We start from the raw sequence: 21,744 nt of genomic DNA, 5'->3' as shown, positions 1-21,744 counted from the left end.
TAGAAGTTACGTATTGCGGCCTCCCAAGGGGACTCCTTTTTCATCTCACCTTTGGAACTCATGTATGGATGCCCAGTCTTTGGAACTCATGTATGGATGTCTTGGTCTTTCACCCAAATGCTCTCCCCTACCTGATCACCTACTTCATTACTTTGCCACAGCCACACACTGCCCCCAGCCCACTCCCTGTCAACATTGGAGAACAGGTTCTCTTCTTTCCTCCAGACTATCAGCCCTTGCCCTTCTCTCCTAAATGGCAGGGCCCCTTGGAGGTAATTCTTGTGACTCCCACAGCTGCTAAACTTGAAGGGCTCTCTTATTGGGTTCACCTGTCTCACTCAAACTTTTCACCCCTCTACCTCAAAATGACTCTTTTTCCTACACACTGACCCCAACAGGACCCTATTCTCTTAAGCTACAGAGGATGTCAGAATCACACACCTTGTCCCCAACCCTAGAAAAATGAGACTCCACTTCTGCAGCTACACTCGACTCCACGGGATTAGATATGGGCTTCTCCTGCCACCCTGCTGTTCATTTCCATCCAGGGTAACCCTAACATCTGGAGAGTTGAGGTTTGAGAAACCCCTACTGATAACAGTCTTTCCAAATAGGGTGAGGAAACTACTCCATAGCCAGATGTCAGGAGTTGATCCAAATTGCTGTCATCCCTATATCCACCATTCCATCTAAATATTATAACCTCTTTGTTTGCTTCCTCTATGACCAGACAAAAGATGATTGTAATTAAAAAATGGCCAGATGAATTTGGGGGCTGACCATATTGGTCTTGCCAGATACATATGTTAGGATCAATGATGTAAGACCCTCTTCTATATTCAAGACCCATGGAATCCCAGGTGGGAAACAGTTGTTGGTAAGTTCTACCATAAAAAACAATCTGGATCCCCGATAAGTACAATTCACATCCAGAGAAAAATATGTCCCAATTGTCTAACCTCTGGAAATGGGAGAAATAGGAGAAGTAATTAAACACCCCTCCAAGGTCATTACTTCCCTTCTCATGACATTCCCCCTCATAATTAACCTGCCATTATGCCTTCTGATTCGTACCCTGACCTCAGCCTACCAATTCCTTAATGTCACTCAACCTGGCCACTTTAGAGATTGTGGGCTATGTGTACCCCCTGGAACAACTCACAATAGCCACTTACAGCTTCTCCAGTGACCCTGCCGAGCAATTTCACCTCACTTTTCATCAGCTGCCCCGACTTGGGTGTTGCCATGACATTTTTTCTATCACTCATTTTGGCATGGCAGACTGTTCTAAGACATCTGGGACACTGTCTGCAGGAACTCTAAGCTCTCTAGCCTACAACAGAACCATAACCTTTGATTTTTCATCTCTGCCACAGTGCCCTATGGTCCAGAACATGGCAGTTCTCTGGTACTCGGGTATATAATCATGTTCCTGCCAGCTGGTCAGGAGTTTGCACATTGTCATTTCTTTTCCCTAAATTAGGAGTGATCCAAGTAGAAGAGCTTCTAGTCATCCCAGTTGTAGTCTCAATAACTGACTCACATGAAAAGGGCAGTTCAAATCGTGCCACTCCTGGCCACTGTGGAAATAGCTGCAGGTGTTGCTACCAGAATCAGATCAGTTCTCTTTTCAGCTTGACAACAATCTTCAAGAGTTTTCTTCTCCAAAGGACATATCAATTCCCTGGCAGCAGTGGTGCTTCAAAACGAATTAAATACTGGCCAGGATAAACAGATTAAATACTGGCCAGGGTAATGGTCTCTTCTTATAAAGGAAAACCTATAAGACTTCTGTATTTCCCATTAGGTCCAATCAGGAGCAAGCATATGTACTTTTTGCCTGCATAACTCACACCTACAACCAATCAGGGGTAAGTATACATTCTGACATATTTCCTGCCTATGTACCACCCACCTGTACATCCAGGGAAGTTGGATCAAAAATTTTGTTTAGAGGAGTGAAAAGATAAGCATTTCAGGAAACATTTCTGGCCTTGAGCAAAGGGTCAACAGGTTAGAGGCAGTTTCATTTTATGTATCTTTTAGGCACGTTAATTAAACTGTAAACTATAACTTTGGCTCTAATAGTAGCTCAGTGTGAGTGTCAGGCATGTGGAGTGCTTAGTGTCAGTGACTTTCCACTATTTCCTCTACTCCTACTTTTTTTTTGCCACATAATTTGAGAGTATTTTATATACATGGAGTGTTATTCCCTTTCCTGCTCGGGCAAACATCCTCCCTCCCTTCCTTATGGGTGTTCTCCCACCTCCCCCCATTGCTGCCCTCCCCAACAGTCTAGTTCACTGGGGTTCAGTCTTTAGTAGGACCCAGGGGCTTCCTTCCACTGGTGCTCTTACTAGATTTTCATTGCTAACCTATGCAGGTCAGAGTCCAGGGTCAGTCCATGTAGTCTTTGGGTAGTGGCTTAGTCCCTGGAAGCTCTGGTTGGTTGGCATTGCTGTACATATGGGGTCTCGAGCTCCCTTCCAAGCTCCTTCCAGTTCTTCTCTCTGATTCCTTCAACGGGGGTCCTATCGTCTTAGTGAGCTCTGCCGGCATACGCGCCTCTGTATTTGTTGTATTCTGGCTGTGTCTCTCAGGGAGCCATCGCATTCACATTTTGATCATCCGCCTTGAGTTTCATTTGTTCTAGGCATCTAGGTAATCTTAGCATTTGGGCTAATATCCACTATATCAAATGAGTGCATACCATGTATGTCTTTTCTGTGATTGGGTTATCACCCAGGATGATATTTCCAGTTCCAACCATTTGCCGGTGAATTTCATAAAGTCATTGTTTTTATAGCTGGAGTAATATTCCATTGTGTAGATGTACCACATTTTCTGTATCCATTCCTCTGTTGAAGGGCATCTGTTCTTTTCCAGCTTCTGGCTATTATAAATAAGGCTGCAATGAAATATAGTGGAGCACGGTGTCTTTTTTTATGTTGGGGCATCTTTGGGCATATGCCCAAGAGAGGTATAGAAGGATCCCTCAGGCAGTTCATGTCCAATTTTCTGAGGAACCTCCATACTGATTTCCAGAATGGTTGTACCAGTCTGTAATCCCACCAACAATGGAGGAGTGTTCCTCTTTCTCTGCATCCTCTCCAGCATCTGCTGTCACCTGAGTTTTTGATCTTAGCCATTCTCACTGGTGTGAGGTGAAATCTCAGGGTTGTTTTGATTTGCATTTCCCTTATGACTAAAGATGTTGTTGTTTCTCAACCATTCGGCATTCCTCAGCTGTGAATTCTTTGTTTAGCTCTGAACCCCACTTTTTAATAAGGTTATTTGTCTCCCCATGGCCTAACTTCTTGAGTTCTTTTGTATATTTTGGATATAAGGCCTCTTATCTGTTGTAGGATTGGTAAAGATCTTTCCCAATCTGTTGGTTGCCATTTTGTCCCAACTACAAGTGTCCTTTGCCCACAGAAGCTTTGCAGTTTTTTTATGAGATCCCATTTTGTCGATTCTGATCTTAGAGCATAAGCCATTGGTGTTTTGTTCAGGAAATTTTTTCCAGTGCCTATGTGTTCCAAATGCTTCCCTAGTTTTTCTTCTATTAGTTTGAATGTATCTGGTTTGATGTGGAGGTCCTTTATCCACTTGGACTTAAGCTTTGTACAGGGGTGTTACATGGATCAGATCTGCATTCTTCTTTACATGTTGACCTCCAGTTGAACCAGCACCATTTGCTGAAAATGCTATCTTTTTTTTCCATTGGATGGTTTTGCCTTTGTCAAAAAAATCGCGCCCATAGGTGTGTGGGGTTCATTTCTGGTCTTCAATTCTGTTCCATTGTCACTCCTACTTTGAGAAAGGATCTTCACTCAAACGTAGCGCTCAGTTGTTGACTAGACTTGTTGACTAGCAATCTCTGGAGATTTCCCTTTCTCTGCCTCCCCAGCAGTGAGTTTAGAGGCATGTGCTGTAACACTTACATTTTCTATGGGTGCTAGGTTTCCAAACTCAAGTTCTCATATGTGTACAGATTCACTTTATCACTGAGTCATCTCTAAAGCTCTTCTGATTCTTTTACAAACCTAAAATTTGATATCTATGCTGATAGCATCATAAGAATGGGAGCATTGATTTCCAAAGTGATTGTACAAGTTTACACTCCTACCAGCAATGGAGGAGTGTTCCCCTTGCTTCACATCCTTGCTAGCATGGGCTATCACTTGAGTTTTTGATCTTAGCCATTCTGATGGGTATAAGATGGAGTCTCAGAGACATTTTGATTTGATGACCAAGGACTGAAACACTTCTTTAAGTGATTCTCGGCCATTTGAGATTACTCTGTTGAGAATTCTCTTTTTAGCTCTGTGCTGCATTTCTTAATTGGGTTATTTGGGTTGTCAATGTCTAACTTCTTGAGTTCTTTGTTTTGGATATTAGCCCTCAGTCAGATGTAGTGTTGGTGAAGATCCTTTCCCAATCTGTAGGCTGCCATTTTGTCCTATTGACAGTGTCATTTGCCTTATAGAAACTTTTCAGTTTCATGAGGTTATATTTATCAATTGTTGATTTTTAGAGCCTGAGCCATTGGTGTTCTGTACAGGAAATTTTCTCTTGTTCCAATGCACTCAAAGGCTGTTTGCCACTTCTTTTCTATAAAATATAGTGGATCAGGTTATATGTTGAAGTTCTTGATCCATTTGGACTTGAGTTTGTGCAGGGTGATAAATATGGATTTATTTACAATCTTCTACATGTATCATCCAGTTAGACCAGCACCATTTATTGACGATGCTTTCTTTTTCCCTCAAGACCCAGCTATACCCCACTTCTGGTCACATACCCAAAAGATGTTCCACCATCCCACAAAGACAATTGCTCAACTATGTTCATAGCAGCTTTATTCATAGTAGCCAGAGACTGGAAACAATGTAGATGTCCCTCAACCAAAGAATAGATAATGAAAATGTGCTACAACTACACAATTGAATACTATTCAGATATTAAAAAAACATCAATATCAATAATTTTGCAGGCAAATGGGTCTTGAGAATATCATCCTGAGTGATGTAATTCAGTTCCAAAATGACATACATGGTGTGTACTCACTTATAAGTGGATATTAGGCATAAAATACAGAACACCCATGCTACACACCACAGAACCAAAGAAGATAAACAAGAAGGAAGGCACAAGTGAGACAACTTGAATCTCACTTATAATGGGTAATAAAATAGTCATAAGAAGCAAATAGAGGGAGGGAACTGGGTGGGAGAGAAGATGGGGAAGGGAATGGGGGGATGTAGGATCAGATGTATGGAAAGGCAGGAAAAATAGCGTGATGGCTATCAGAATGAATGGAAACCTGCAACTGATAGAGATAGAGGGGTATGGAGTAGTTCTAAGAAGAGACAGAGTCCTGGGTTAATAGAGGCACCCACTAGGGGTGTCACCCATTCCAGACACTATTAATGATACTCTGTTATGCTTGCATACAGGAGTCTAACATGGTTGTCCTCTAAGAGGCTCTACCTAGCAGCTCAGACAGATGCAGACACCCACAGTCAAACAGTGGATGGAGTTTGGGGACTCTTATGGAAGAATAGGAGGAAGGATTGTAGCCCCTAAGGAGATGAGACCTCCATAGGAAGATCAACTAACCTGGACCCTTGTGACTCACATAGAATGAATCACCAACCAAAGAAGATGCACAGGCTGGACCTAGGCTTCCCTGCACACATGTAGCAGATATGCACCTCAGTCTTCATGTGGGTGCCAAACAACTGGAGCAGAGGTCATATCAAAAGCTGTTGCCTGTGTGTGGGATATATTCTTCTAGCTGGGCTGCCTTGTCTGGCTTTAATGGGAGAGGATGTGCCTAGCCCTGCAGAGACTTGATATGGTAGGCTTGGGGAATATCTAGAGGGGTTCCACTAGCTCAGAGGAGAAGGGGAGGGGAGAGGTAAGGCTTGTAGGAGCAGGCGACCAGGAAGAGAGCAGTGAATGAGATTTAAAGGAAATAAAATAATAACAATAATAAAAAAGCAAACAAACAAGAATGGGAACATGCTGTTCTTTTGAGGCGAGCTTCAGATCTACTCGTTTTCAGTGGGGATGACACTGTAGCATGTGCCAAGGCCAACTTGGTGTTGTTGATGTGGGAATGCTTGGTTATACTAGTTGGGGTTGTGGCATGCATGTACATGTTTACAATCCAGCTGTGGGCTAGTGACAGTCAATCCTGTTGCATGTGCGGATATACCTGAGGACACCAGGCTAGTGATAAGTATACATGTTTGCTATTCTTTGGATCTCAACAATCTTCCAAAGGCCCATATGTTAAAGATTTGTTCTCATTTCTGTTGCCATTTCTCCCCAGTTGAGAGGAGATAGCAGCTTTACAAGTTAGGCTCTACTAGACAAATCTTAAGTCATTGTGGTCTTGAGCTCAAAATGGAGTGTGGGACTTCAGTGTCCGTCACTTCCTCTCCTTATATTTCCAGCCATGAGGTGATCAATTTGCCTACCACATACTCTCATCATAATGCACTGAGCCACCACAGGCCCATAGCAACAGGGCCATCCAGTCATGGACTAAAACTTTAAAAACATGAGCCAAAATAAACATTTACTCTTCATGTGAGTTATCCCAGAGTTTTGCTATAGTAACAGAAATTGGTCACACAGTGTTAGTACAATGACATCTGGGAAAGTACATTAGTTTGAATTGGTGCCAGAAGGTAGGGCCAGCTGTATATGCATCTGTGTGTGTGTGTGTGTGTTTGTGTGTGTGTGTGTGTGTGTGTGTGTGCTGGGGTGGTAGCATGCATGTGAATAGCTGGGCCCAGCTGTGGACATTATGTGCAACACTGGACCTGATGTTGAGGTTCCCTTGACTGTGTCTGTGTGCACAGCTTTAGGGAACAAAGCTGCAGTGTGTGTGAGCATGGCTGCAGGGGACAGCTGTGGACACAAGATCAGCACTGAGGTGGTGATATGAGTTGGTGTTCACTTTTTGCGCATGGCTAGCTGTGGGAGCTGGGGCTGCTCGTGTGCATATGATTTGCTTGAGCAATTAAGATGTGAGTAGTAGTGCTGGATAAACCCCAGCAGGGGCCTAGGACATTAGCCATCAGCACATGCTAGTTATATTGAGTCCCTTGGCTAGGATGCCCATGGCCACATAAGCTGAGGGAGTCTTGGTATGGGGAAGTGGGAAAGGGGTTGTAAGTCAGGTACCTGGTAAAAGCATTGAAGGAGCTACTGTGTGTTAACTTATTTTTAAATTATTATTATTTTGGTTAACATACAAATAAATGATTTTATTAGTGAACTTTATTTTAAAAATGTAAATGCATTTTATTTTAAGTAGCATACAAAAAGAGTTTCACATGACATTTTCCTTTTATTGATTATATTTTTAAGCGATTTCATATAGCACATTCTGATTACTTTAACCCCTCCCCTCTCTTATCGTCCTCCAATCTCTCTAATTGCTCACCCCTCTTTACGGATCGTCTCCCCACATTCATGCTATTTTGTTTGTTTAGTTTTATTTTGTGACTCACTGAGTTTAACCAAGGTGTCTGTGTTAGGAACTTATTATCTACTGGATTCTCGTGGCCTTGTCATCTTATGCACACAACTGAAAACAATGACTGTTGCTCCTCTAAAACTATCAGAGCCAGTAGTTCACCAAGGTGGAGTGGGGCTCCATGAGTCCCTCAGTACTCCATCATTTAGGATCCATGGGCCCTGTCTTAACCAAGTGTAGGGAACCGCAGATGCTGTGAGATCATATTAGCCATGGTTGTGTGCTACCCTGAAGACAGCATTTTTAGCTTTTCTTTTTATCTTCCAACTCTTAACATAGTTTCTGCTTCTTCCATGATGCTCCCTGAACCTTAGAGGGGTTGTACAAATGCCTTGTTCAGGGATTAATATTCCATTGTCATATATTCTCAGCATTATTATATTTGTCACCATTCACTTCCTGGGCTCTATGCTCCCCAACATTTTCATACAGATGTAATCGTACTTAGTTTATACTTGCCTCAAAGTCCTGCTTTCTTTTTTCTTTCTCCCTCTTAATGGTCTGCTTCCTTTCCACAAATAACTCTCCCTCTGCTTTTATAGCATGTGTATTATATTGTCCTCTCTTTTTCCCCTTCCTCTGTAGATCTCATTCTCCCTTAATATGTAGGATTTTTCCTTTCTTAAGACAACTTACTCCTCTCTCACAGTTTTTTGCCTCTTTTTCAACTCTCCCACAAACAGAGTCTAGATATGAGAGGAAAAGCATATCTGACAGAATCTCTGTTATTTTGCTTAGCACAACGATGTCTAGTTATATACATTTTCTTGCAAATATCACAATTTCATCTTCCTTTTTAGCTTAATAAGATTTCATTGTGCATAGCACATTTTTTATCCATTTAATGTTGAGGGGCATGTATGCTGACTCCATTTCTTATCTGTTGTGAGAATTTTTGATGGAGTTATTAAGGTATTTTAAAGTTTAGAGTCATGGAAATGGAGATACTGTTGAGTTTTTCCCTTTCTGCCTATATCTCTTTTATGTCTGTCTCTTGTCTCATTACTCTAGTTAGAACTTTCCAACATTATGTTCATTGAGAATCGTGTGAGTGAGTGGGCATCCTCATCTCATCCCTTATTTTAGAGGAAGTACTTTCAGCTATCCCCCATTTGGTATAATAGGGATATAAGATTTTCCGTAAGGCCTCTATTGTATTTGGGATATATCTTCCTTTTTTTTTAAGTTTTCTTTGCATATTTTTTTCAGGAGGAGTCAAATATCTCTTCTACATCTAATAAATGATTGTCGTTTTCCATTCTTGAATAAGTCTGTTTATGTGTTGTATTACATTGATTGATTTGTGCATGTAGCACCAAGCTTACACTCCTAGAATGTGATGAACTTGTGATGAGCTCCTTTTCTCATCTTATTGAGTGTGATTCTTATGAACTTTATTTTTTTAATTTATATTCATTGGGAAGATTCATTTATACTTTTTTGTTGTGTTCTTGGCCAGTTTGGGTATGAGGATAATGCTGGATTCATAGAATGACTTTGATGGTGTTCATTTCCTTTGTAATTTGGGAAACTGTTTGAGGAACATTTGTATTAGTTCTTCCTTAAAGATTTGGGAGAACTCTGTAGTGAATATATCTGGTCCTAGGTGTTTTGGAGTAGAGATTTTTTTTATTACTCTTTCAATCCCAATGCTTGTTATAGATATGTTGAAGTTGCTTATATATTCTTAATCAATTTTGATAGGTCAGCTATTCTAGAAATTTATTCATGCTGTCTAGATTTTTCAGCTTTTTAAAATGTAAGTTCCTAAGTATTTCCTTATGGCCCTCTGAATTTCATTGGAATCATCCTTTTCATCTTTAATTTTATTCAGATTGGCTGAGGTATTGCTAGATCAGTTTATCTTTTCAGTGAATCAATTTTTGTTGAAATAATTCTGATTTATTTTTTGATCTCCATTTTGTTATTTTACTATATTATTTTCTCGCCTCATCCTGCTTTTGGATTTGAGCTACATCATTAGGTTATTTGCTAGAGATGTGCATTTTTGTCAGTGTTAGCACACATGGCTATAAATTTTCCTTTTAAAATTGGACAGAGGGGCTCCACCTGCTCAGAGGAGAAAGGGAGGGCAAGTGGGAGAAGGATTGTGGGAGAGGATGACCCAGAGGGGTCAGCGAATGGGATGTAAAATGAATAAGTAAAAAATATTAAATAAAAAACAATTGCCTTGGCTCTACTCCTAATGTTCTGGGTTATGTTTTTATTTTTATTTCATTTTAGGAATTTTCAAAAATCCTCTCTAATTTCCTCAAAATACACTGGTCAATCAAGAGTGTATTGTGTGGTCTCCAGTATTAGAGATGCTTCAATAGTTTTTCTTGCTTTTGACTTCTAGTTTTATTGCACCATAATTTAAGATACAAAATTATTTTTATTCTTCTGTGTTTATTAATGCTGATGTTTGACCTTGCTAATTGCTCTATTATAATGCTAAGTGTAGGTTCTCAAGACCTAGAGCCTGCACATAGACCTGTGTCTTTGCCCCCAAGTTATTTCTGATTGGTAAATAAAGATGCCAACAGCCAATAGTGAGACAGAAGAGACACAGTCCAGATGAAACATGGTAAGCAATAACTCAGGGTTATCAATAAGAAAGTAAGAGTCTAACAATATAGAAGGTTGATATCTGGCCAGCTCTTGTGTTGTTTAAGGCTTATTGTAAATATAAAGGTTGTGTGTGTCTTTTACCTGGGAAATAAATGGTCAAAGGAAGTGATGTAGAAACCCCAGGTTGGAATTAAAAAGTTTCTACAACAGTTAAGACTTCATTTGTGGTCTAAATATATATGGCCTATTTTAGAGAATATTGCTGATAAGAAATCTGATTGTACTTTGATATGTTTTTCATTGTAGGTGAATTGGCATTTTTCCCTTGGGTAATATGCTTTGAACTCTGGGTCATGCAAATGCTAATGAAGCACTTGACCACTAAGCTATATCTCTAAGCATCCCTTCCAGCTTTATTTTTTTTTCATGATAGTGTAATATTTTTTTCTTATTTTCTTCCCTTAAAGCTTTAAATATCATTTATTTTTGTGTTTTTGACACTTGACTGTAGCATGCTAAAGGGAGCTTCTTCTCTGGTCATGTCTATTTGGAGTTATAAAAGCTTTTGAAATGGATGTACACTTAGTTCTCTAAATTTGGGCAAATTTTTGCTATAATTTCTTTAAGTAGATTCTATATGTCTTAATTTGGATCTCAGCTCTTCCTCCTATCTTGTAAAGTCTTAGCTTTGGTCTCTTGATTGTATCTTAGGATTCTTGGGAGTAATGGCCATTATTTCTTTGTCTTTCTTGGTGTTTGAATATAGTATTTTTCAACTTTTTTTACTTGATTTTCTTTCTTTTGCCCATGCAATCTTTTGACAGTGTTTTTACTTTGGTTCATTGAGTTTTTCTACCTCCAATATTTCTATTTGTTCCCCACACCCCAAATATTAATTTCCTTGCTGAATTCTTCTTTCATGGGCTTTCATCATTGTTCATATTGCTGGTGTTCCCATCTTTTTCTCTCACTTTTCTACCACGTTGTTGAATTTCCTTTTCAATCCTGGATTGAATTCATTTTCTCGTTTGTTTCTTCTTTATGATCATTTATCATTTTGACTAGTGAACTTTGGAAATCTTTATCTAATATTACTTTAGTATCTTTGATTTTAGTATTTGATGAGTTACAATCATAGGTCTTGTACTTCTGTCTTATGATTTGTGCATTCATTGTCTTAAATATCTCTGTTTTATTTGGAGATCTTCTTGAACAATCTTCTCTTGAGACTCAATACCCAGTACCACTCAAGAAAGAAAACTGTTATAGCTGCAACAAATCAATTCATAAAAATATAATAATACACTTACAACTGATTAAAGCCTATTTATATATCAATTGCCACAGACCAGAAAAATTGGAAAGCTAATGTAGAATGTTCTATAAAGTATAAGTTATTTAAGGTAAATATAGAAATAGTAAATGATTGAGAAAAATGACTACAGCAAGGAAATGGGGGAAATAGACAAGAATCAAAGTTAAATAAATGAAAAAGAATGTTGTGAATGGTAAGAAAGAACAAAGAAATAGGAGAATATTAAAAAAGAAAAAACTAAGATTTTCCAACGGTAGAAAAGTTCAAAAAATTAAATAAACCTAAGAGGGGAATAATATATAAAACTTGAGTTAAAAAATCCCTAGCAGGGGAAAATCCATAGTAGGGACTGGAGAGATGGCTCAGTGTTTAAAAGCACTTGGTGCTCTTGCAGAGGACCTTGGACTGGTTCCTGGAACCCACATGGAGGCTCATGCCCATCTGTAACTCTAGTCCTAGGGGATCTAAGGTCTACTCTGACCTCCATGGCCTCCTGCATGTGTAGTGCACATACATACACTTAGACACATACATACACACAAAATAAAATGAGTAAATAGTTTTTAAAAATCCATAGTAACCAATAAAAAAATCTAATAAGATAAAGTCAAAATATTAGGGGAGAGAGAGAGAGAGGAGAGAGAGAGAGAGAGAGAGAGAGAGAGAGAGAGAGAGAGAGAGAGATACAATGGTAAATAAAATGAAAGAAGAAAAAGTAAAATTGCTTAATAATAAAAAGTATAAATAAGCAAAACTATATGTAGTATGAAAGATAATAAAGAAAACATAATTAAAATATTATGAGGTTAAAAAATCTAACATATAACAAAAAGAAACAGAAGGGGAAATAAGAAATAAAATTAAGGATAAGGTGAAGCGATACGTTGAAATGTTAGAGAAGTTCTTATTGGGTCGATGAACACAGAATACTGCCATGTGTGTGTAGAGGCAAGGGTCATATGAACTTAGAGGCTGTGTGCTGATGTTGAACTCATATAAGACATGGATCCAATGCCTGCCAAAGTGTTTCCCCGACTTTATCAGCTTTCTTCTTGCATATCAAGCTCAGCTGGATGCACTTAGCTTTGCAATTTGTGATCTTGGTAGGTTCCCTCACCCTCCATGAACCCTCTAACTCATAGCAATAATGTTCTAGCTTCTAGGTTATCTTCTAATTGTATAGAAAAATGTTGGAAGCAACCATAGGACTGTGATACGTACACTGGGATATACGTGTGATGGCCAGTTTTATGTCAACTTGGTACATGCTGGAGTCACTTGTGAAGAATTGACCTCAGTTGAGAAAAGACCTCTAGTAGAATAGTCTGTGAAGGCAAACCTGTTGGGGCTTTTTTGGTTAATGATTGATGTTGGGGCCTAAGTCACTATGGTGGTCCCCCTGGAGGGATGGGTGGTCCTGGGTTCTATACAAAAAGCAGGCTAATCAAGTTATGTGGAGGAAGCCAGTAAACAGCACTTGTCCATGACCTTTGCATCAGCTCTTGCTTTCAGGTTCTTGCCTTGAGTTTCTGCTCTGCCTTCCCTCCGTGATAAGCTGAAACAAACTTTTTACTCCCTAGGTTGCTTTTCTTTATGGTTTTTAAACATAGCAATAGAAACCTTAACTAAGACAACATGTTTTTGTATTTTCAAAAGTTTCTTTGTATTAATAATGACAGTACTTAAGGATATAGCTGTGGGTGGTGTCATGTGGACTGCAAGAGCTCCAGTTCCAGACTCTAGAGAAATGAGGAACAATTAGGTGGCTTCATACACCAACTTCAGCTCAGCATTATCAAACTCTGGGGTTTTTGGTTGTTGAGATCTACTCCTGGCAGCTAGAACCTAAAGGCAGGTTATTGTTCCTTAGCTGTCTGAGCTGAACCTTTGGTCCCCAGCAGTTTTTAGATCCTCAGTGTCATGCTCTCCTACTCTCACCACTACCTCTCAAGGCTGTCTCTCATTCTAGGACTGTGGCAGATGAAATTCAGATTCCTTGCCTTTTGTTTGTTCCTGATTTTTAGGTCTCCAGGGTTGCTAAGTTTCAAATAACAGGCTATCTCTCAAGATGCATTTGGTTCTTTCCCCCTGAGTCATACAGAGTGACAAAATGGGATTCCTGACCCATTCACTGGAGGAATGGCTTTCTCACCCAAAGCCACAAGTGGTTTTGAGGCTTGTACGGGCATGTCCTGAGAATGACTGCCAGTCTTTCCCCAGGCCTGCTTGGCCTACCTCTTTTGGAGAAGCACTCTGCTTCCCTTCTTGAAGGTAGGTTTTGACATCTATTTTGTATTATGGTCTACTGCTGTGTCTTCTTCTAAAAACCAAACACTGTATTCTGGGATCAATTCCAATTCATTTTTATTTATAGAGTTAGGATGTGTTAGAAAGATTCTGTATTTCACATGTGTTTATCCAGTTATCACAGAAACACTTTGTGAGGAGCCTATTCTTTCTGTTACATGTTCTTAGAAATTATATTTGCTAAAACAAATCCTTACTTGTGCCAATAAAGTAACTAAAAGTAAGACAAAGGCCTGATATCCATATTTCCATTTTATATGTTTCCTTTACTTTAGTCCAGAGTTCTGCCTTACTTTGCTTAAATTTGGTTTTATCATGGAGTGGTGTTCTTTGTTAAATGTTACAGTTTTGTTGGCTATAGTAGTTTGCACTGGCATCTGTGGCCTCTCAGAGCCTGTAGAACTGTGGTTCTCCACATTCCTAATGCTGTGACCCTTTAATACAATTCCTTACACTGTAGTGTCCCCCAACCACAACATTATTTTTGTTGTTACTTCATAACTACAATTTTTCTACTGATAAGAATCATAATATAAATATTTTTAGAGATAGAGGTTTGCAGTGTATGACACACGAGTTGGGAACTGTTGTAGAATATCTGTTTGGGCTCTTCTTATTTTCAGAGTCTCCATTGAGAAGTCAGCTATGAGTGATGTATAAACTTAGTACAGTGGACACTTCCTAGAATCTATGAGGGTGACCCTAGTTAAGACTTCTAGCAATGGAGGATATAGAGTTTGAACCAGCCATCTTTTGTAACCAGGCTAGGCTTCCAGTGATGGGAATTGCACACCAACTTAGCCTTCAAACCTATGACCCACAATCCTTGCAGTGTCTGCAAGGTGCACTGGGGAAATGATGACTCAGAGACTGTGGCCCATGCCTGATTCTGCCTGAATGATCAGGAACCAGAGGATGAACAGCCAGAGATTTAGGATAGAACCAAAGACAACTGGCAAAACCCCAAAATGTCAACAAAATGATTCCTAATGATATTCTGCTATGCCACAGATTGGTGCCTAGCCCAATTGCCATCAGAGAGATTTCCTCCAGCAGCTGATAGGAGCGGATACAGAGACCCACAGCCAAACATTAGGCAGAGCTCAGGGAACCCCACAGAAGAGGAGAAGAAAGAAAGTCAGATGGTCAAGGGCATTAGGAGACCATGACCAACAGAATCAAATGAGCAGGGCTCATAAGTGCTCACAGACTGAACTGACAATCACAAGCTTTGCATGGGTCTGTATTAGGTTCTCTCAGTTTATGCTGTGGTTATTTAGCTTGGGGTTTTTGGGTGACTCTAGGAGTATGAGTGTGTGTGTGTGTGTGTGTGTGTGTGTGTGTGTGTGTGTGTGTGTGTGTGTCTGACTCTTTTGCCAGCTTTTGGAGCCTTTTAACATCTAATGAATTACCTCATCCAGGCTTGATATGAGGGTTTGTGCCTAGTCTTATAGTAACTTGTTATGCTGGGTTTAGTTGATATCACTGGGATCCTGCTCTTTTCTGAAGAAAAACAGAAGCCCGATCAATCTGGAGATGAGGGTGATGAGAACACTGGAAGAGGTGAGGAAGGGAAGACTGATCAGGATGTATTATATGAGAGAAGAATAAAAATAGAAAAAAATAGGGGAAAGAAGAGATGAATATGGTTAAAGGACATTATGTGTGTAAAAAATGTCATAATCAACCCCATTATTATGCATAACTAATATATAAAACAAAATTTTAAATGCTTTGCTTAACAAAATTAAATTAAAATTTGAATTTTTTGCTCTAAAGAGCTAAATATTATTCTAAAGGGTCTGTCTTTATATATGACTTGGTCTTTTCCTTCTGCAGTTTTTAATACCCTTTCTTTGCTCTGTATATTTAGTATTTAATTATTATATGTCAGGGGGAATTTCTTTTCTGGTTATGTCTATTTGGTGTTCTATATGTTTCTTACACTTTTAAAGACATCTCTTTAAGTTGGGGAAATTTTCTTCTGTGATTTTGTTGAAAATATTTTTGTGCTTTTGACCTTCCTGTATACCTATTATTCATAGGTTTGGTCTTTTCTTAGTGTCCTGGATTTTTTGGATGTTTTATACCTGGATTGATTTTTTTATATCTTTAACACTTTCTTTGACTGAGCTCTTTATTTCTTTTATCTCTCTTCAAGACCTGAAATTCTCTCCTCCATATCTCATACTCGGTTGTTGAGGCTTACCTTTGAAGTGTTTGTTTGACATCTCGAGTTTGTCTTTTTCAGTTTTATTTGTTTGGATTTTCTTTAGTGATTCTATTTTTTGTTAAATTCTACTGTCATGTCTTGAATTATTTATTAATGTCATCTTTAAGGCCCTTGAACATATTCATAATTGCTATTTTGAATATGCTTCAGCTAAATTGCTTTTCCCAGGGCATATTGCAATAGGGTTGCTGGCTTCTGGTTGTTTATGTTTCTGCTTTTGTACTGGAATCTAAGCACATCCTGTCTCATTATTGAGTTGCTGTTCTGTTCTTGGCTTGCTGTTGCCCAATCTTGGTCCTGGCCAAGTGTGGTGGTCGTAGGTTCTGTGAGTTTCAGCATAGCGTGGCTCATGGTTGGGAGGAGGTCTGTAACTGACCTTGGCAACTTTGTGGATTCTTATTTCTTGCACCCCTTTCTCGCCCTTTCAACCCCCTAGAACTATATAGGAGTGAAAAAGTGATAGAAAGAAAAGGAGGGCAACATTACCATTAGACTACTTCCTGCTGATTAGGAGCATTGAATTCTGTGAGGCAAGTTTTATCTCCACCATCGGGATATCTAATTTCTTTTGGTTTCATCTTTGTGCATGACTATTTAACAAACCACGACCAACAATAACCAACCTACAACACACTTCCTATTACCAACCAACCAACCACCCACCACCCTGTGGGGGCCCTAGCATGTTTATACCCTCTGAAAAGTTCTCAGAATTTCAAATGTCACACAGTTGCAGAAAACATTTGCTTCTGGCAGAATCACTCTCCTGCTAGAGCATGGAGCAATCATAGTCAGCTGCTGCGGACAATCTGAAGCAGCTCTATATCTCATACGTAGGATTAGGAATGAAAACATACTCTTAAAATATTTTTTGTGTTTTTCAAAGAAACCAAAATGCCAAAATTTTCACTACAGGATTCCCTGGTGAACAGTGGTTCTGTGAGTTGGCTGGTATCACAGAGGAATGGAGATGGGCTAGAAGGAGAAGCCAGAAGGGACAGTGGGAAAAGACTACTTGGATTTTACTTATTCGGGCAGTTTTATGGTTTTTAGTTTATAAGTCTTCCACATCTCTAGTAAGACTCATTTCTAATACTTATATTTTATAATGGTATTATAGCCTAAGCACCCATGAAACAATACCATAAACTGCATGGTTCTTGAACCAAATTTTTTCTCATATGAGGTCCAAAGTCCAAGATCAAGATGGCGGAAGCTTTGATGTCTCATAAGGGCATATGTTTCATAGATATTCCATTGAATGCATTGACATCAAGAAAATAGCAAGGTACTTACAGTCTCCTGTACAGGTACTCTGCAGTCTCCTTTATAATTAAACTGAATCCTACTTAAATTAAAATTAGACCCATTTCTGACAGTCATTCCCACATGACTTACTTACCTTAAAACAAGGCCTCACTCACCTTCATTGAAATCATTTTGGTGGTTAGGTTTCAGAAAATGAATTTGTAGGAAAACAAACAGTCAGATGGTAGAAAATTATTTCTGGGTTTAATTTTAGATCATTCATCATCATGGTAGAGGAGTACAAGTGAGTTTTGCCTGTTGATTATCGCATCTTGTAATGTAGCATTTATTAACACTACTAAACTACTTTTTACGTGAATTATATAAATATAAGATATTCTCTGTAAGGCCATGACAGTCTGGAAAAGTGTTGCTCATTCCAATGTGTGTGCTCCATTCTCTTATAATTCTTACATAATTGCTATGTGCAGAACTGTCAATTCGCTTTTCCTTTCACTGCTGTGTCAGCAGCCATGAGCATGCTCAGGCTACAGAAGAGGCTTGTCTCTAGTGTCCTTCTCTGTGGTAAAACGCAGGTCTGGTTGGACCCCAAAGAGACCAACGAAATTGCCTATGCCAACTCTGATCAGCAGATCAGGAAGCTGATCAAAGATGGGCTGATCATACGGAAGCACGTGACTGTCCATTCCTGGGCTTGCTGCTGGAAAAATACCTTGGCCCGATGGAAGGGTGGGCATATGGGCATAGGGAAGAGCAAGAGTACTGCCAACACTCGGGTGCCTGAGAAGGTGACCTGGATGAGAAGAATGAGGATCCTGTACCAGCTTCTCAGGAGATACCGGGAATCTAAGAAACTTGACCGCCATATGTATCACAGCCAGTACCTGAAGGTCAAAGGGAATGTGTTCAAAAACAAGCGGATTCTCATGGAGCACATTCACAACCTGAAGGCAGACAAGGCTCGCAAGAAGCTACTGGCTGAGGAGGCTGAGGCTCGCAGGTCTAAAACCAAGGAAGCATGAAAGCGCTGGGAGGAGCGCCTCCAGGCAAAGAAGGAGGAGATCATCAAGACTCTGTCCAAGGAGGAAGAGACCAAGAAATGAAGCTTCCCTCTTGTCTGTACATAGTGGCCTGGCTGTGGCCTCTCGTGGATCAGTCATTAAAATAAAACAAGCCTTTGTCTGTTAAAAAAAAAAAGAACTGTCAATGCAGTGATGAGAAACAGTGTAGAAACAGACATTCTTGTCTTGTTTATATTAGGAAAGAATTTGGTGTGATTTGAGTTGTGTGTTCTTCATATATGGCCTTTTATATGTTTGGGAGCTTATCTTTTATTCTTATAGTTTTAGTGCTCTAATCAGGAAAGGGCTTTAGATTTTGTCAAATGATCTTATTTTTTATTTTTTACATAAATGTTGATGATTATGTGACTTTCTTCCTTATATTCTTGAGAATTTTGCATCTACATTCATAAGGAATATTTGGTATCAGGGAAATTATGGATTCATATAATTAAAAATCTATTCCTCTTATTAATTTTGAAGGAATTTGAGAAAATTTTAGTCTTTTTCCCCCTTCCTTCTTTCCCTCCCCTTCTTCCCTTCCCTTCCCTTTCCCCTCCCCTTCTTCCCCTTCCCTTCCTTTCCCTTCCCTTCTTCCCCTCTCCCTTTTTCTCTTCCTTTTCCCTTCCCTTCTTTCCTCCTTTCCTCCTTCCCCCCCTTCCCCTCCCCCCCCCTTCTTCTTCTTTTTAAAGATTTATTTTATTTTATATATGTGAGTACACTGTCTCTGTCTTCAGACACACTAGAGTAGGTAATCAGATTTCATTACAGATGGCTGTAATTCTTCTCCTTCTTCTTCTTCTTCTCCTTCTCCTTCTCCTTTTCTTCTTCTTCTTCTTCTTCTTCTTCTTCTTCTTCTTCTTCTTCTTCTTCTTCTTCTTCTTCTTCTTCTTCTTCTTCTTCTTCTTTTCTTTCTTCTTCTTCTTTCTTCTTTCTTCTTCTTTCTTCTTTCTTCTTCTTTCTTCTTTCTTCTTCTTCTTCTTCTTCTTCTTCTTCTTCTTCTTCTTCTTCTTCTTCTTCTTCTTCTTCTTCTTCTTCTTCTTCTTCTTCTTTTTTTCTTCTTCTTCCTCTTCTGTAATTTGAAGGATTCACCAGTGAATGCATATGGTTATGGGCTTTTTATTGTTGAGAGTTTTAGTTTAGTTTGATTTTTATTACAAATTCAGTCACTTGTCAGAGTTTCTATTGCTTCTAGAGTCAGTTTTTGTAGATTGCATGTTTCTAGTAATTCATCCTTACTGTTTTATATGAATTGTTGTTATACAATATTTAAGGTATTTTCCTGTCACCTTTTTAACTTCTTTATTGTTGATATTAGCCAATATATGTAACATCCATTATTTTTAAGTAACAGAAAACTCAGAGATGTTTTTAAACAATAAGGACTACTTTGTTTACTCATCAAGAAGTCTAGAAATGTCTAATGGAAAAACCTAAATTATTTCTATCTTTTGCTCCATTTCAAATATATGGATTTTTGTTTTCATTTTATTGCCTCATGGTTGCAAGTTAGCTGCTACAGCTGCAGGCATGGCATCCACACATTTATGTGAAAAATGGCCAGAGTGCAAGGTTTTCTCATCAAGCTGGAGAAATCCCCATAAAATCTTCCATAGAAGCATTCCAAAAGATTTCCACTTATATGTTTCTTTGGACAGAACTTCATCTTATGACCACTTGTACTTGCAAGAAGATTTGGCAAAGAGAAATGAGAGTTCTTGAATAGCTTAAAGTAATCGTGATTCATCTCTTGAGTCTGGGATATATTGCTCTTCAAAACAAAAGTAAAAAGGGGGACAGTAGCTAGTGAAGATGTGGCGACACTCCCATTGTTCTTTCACATCTCAACTCCTTTCCTTCTCTAGGCTCCTGAACAACAGAAGCTATATTTTTTTCTTTCTATAAACCAGAGTAGACTCCAGCACTTGGCATATGGTAGATGCTCCATGACAGCATGATTAGAAAAATAAATAAATAAATAAAAAGAACCCAACCTGCTTCTGTTTGAATTGTTTGTGCTGTTTTGATTGCAGTCTGAATCTTTAAAGGCTAATTTGGCATCTCCTTCTTTTTTGGAGTTCTCACAACCCAAACATGATGATATGGCAAAATGTAAGTTAGACCATGTTTTCCTGCCACAACTTCATCATAATTATGTTGACTCTATAGTGTTTTTGGTTTGGTTTGGTTTTTGGTGTGTGTGTGTGTGTGTGTGTGTGTGTGTGTGTGTGTTTATGTGTGTGTGTGTGTTGTGGAGTCATGGGGGTGGGGGGAAGTATGGGATGTGGAACTGTCAGGGAGGGGGTGGACTGGGAAGGGAATGAAATCTGGAGTGTAAAAATAAGTAAAAATAAATAAATAAAAATTTACAAAAAAGAATCAAAGAGGGAAACTCTGGAACAAAACACCCAACAAAGGCAAGACCAAATATCAGCACCTAGAATTACAATCTTCCCCAAATCCAGATGCTTAAACACCAGTGTAAAAACACAATTAATAACAGCTAGGACAATATGCCTCCATTAGAGCTTAACAACACTACCACAGCAGGCCCTGAGCATTACCACATAACTGAAACACAAGAAAAATACCTTTGAAGAGCCTTTATGAATGTGATAGAGGTCCTTAAAATGAATAAGTACATTAAAGAAATTTATGAAAACACAAATAGTGGAAGGAAATGAATAAAACTGTTCAAGACCTGAAAGTGAAAATAGAATAAATAAAGAAAACCCAAACTGAGTGGAAATCTAGAAATGAAAAGGAATATAAAAACAGGGACCCGAAAACTCAGAGGTAAGCCTCACCAACAGAATATAAAAGATAAAGGAGCAACTCTCAGGCATTAAAGACATGATAGAAGAAATGAATACACCAGTCAAGGAAAGTGATAAATCTGAAGATCTCTTGGCACAAAACATCTAGGAATCTTTGGACATCAAGAAAAAAAAAAACAAATCTAGGAATAGCAGAAGGAGAAAAAACCCAGGTCAAAGGCACATAAAATATTTTCAACAAAATTATAAAAGAAAACTTTGCTAACCTAAAGAAGAACATGCCGACACTTCCAGTGTTTGGCCAGAGTCCGGGGCCGGCGGATCCCTGCCCTCAGCAGCTCTCTGCTCCCAGACCCCCTGGAGGGGAGTTCTCGCCGCCTGGTCGGGCGGGCACTCCTGAGGCAGCAGAGCGGAGGAGACCATCAACGCTGCCCACACCTGCCCACATCCCTGGCCCAGGAGGAAGCTGTCTGACCTCCTGGGTACACCCGTGAGGAGGGCCCAGGAGCAGCAGGTCCACTGCGTCTGAGACACCGCACCTGAAGGGACCGACCGGATAAACAGTTCTCTGCACCCAAATCCCGTGGGAGGGAGAGCTAAACCTTCAGAGAGGCGGACACGCCTGCGAAACCAGAAGAGACTGCACGCTGCACACA

General features: G+C 39.4%; 1 protein-coding gene across 1 annotated transcript; it reads left to right on the top strand.

Moving 5' to 3' along the window:
• Positions 1–17,762: 17,762 nt before the first annotated feature.
• On the top strand, positions 17,763–18,372 carry LOC116888877 (60S ribosomal protein L19-like). The gene has a single exon (XM_032890142.1). It carries the CDS (start codon positions 17,763–17,765, stop codon positions 18,270–18,272), a length of 510 nt encoding a protein of 169 aa, XP_032746033.1. The 3' UTR covers positions 18,273–18,372.
• Positions 18,373–21,744: the final 3,372 nt, after the last annotated feature.

The sequence above is a fragment of the Rattus rattus genome, chromosome X, assembly GCF_011064425.1.
Source record: "Rattus rattus isolate New Zealand chromosome X, Rrattus_CSIRO_v1, whole genome shotgun sequence".
In the NCBI taxonomy this organism is placed as follows: Eukaryota; Metazoa; Chordata; class Mammalia; order Rodentia; family Muridae; genus Rattus; species Rattus rattus.
Note: the sequence above shows the minus strand (reverse complement) of the source record. Positions and strands in the feature narration are given on the sequence as shown.

Bases quoted from the DNA above. Each gene is read 5' to 3' on its own strand.
- LOC116888877 (XM_032890142.1), top strand. From the start codon at position 17,763: ATGAGCATGCTCAGGCTACAGAAGAGGCTTGTCTCTAGTGTCCTTCTC.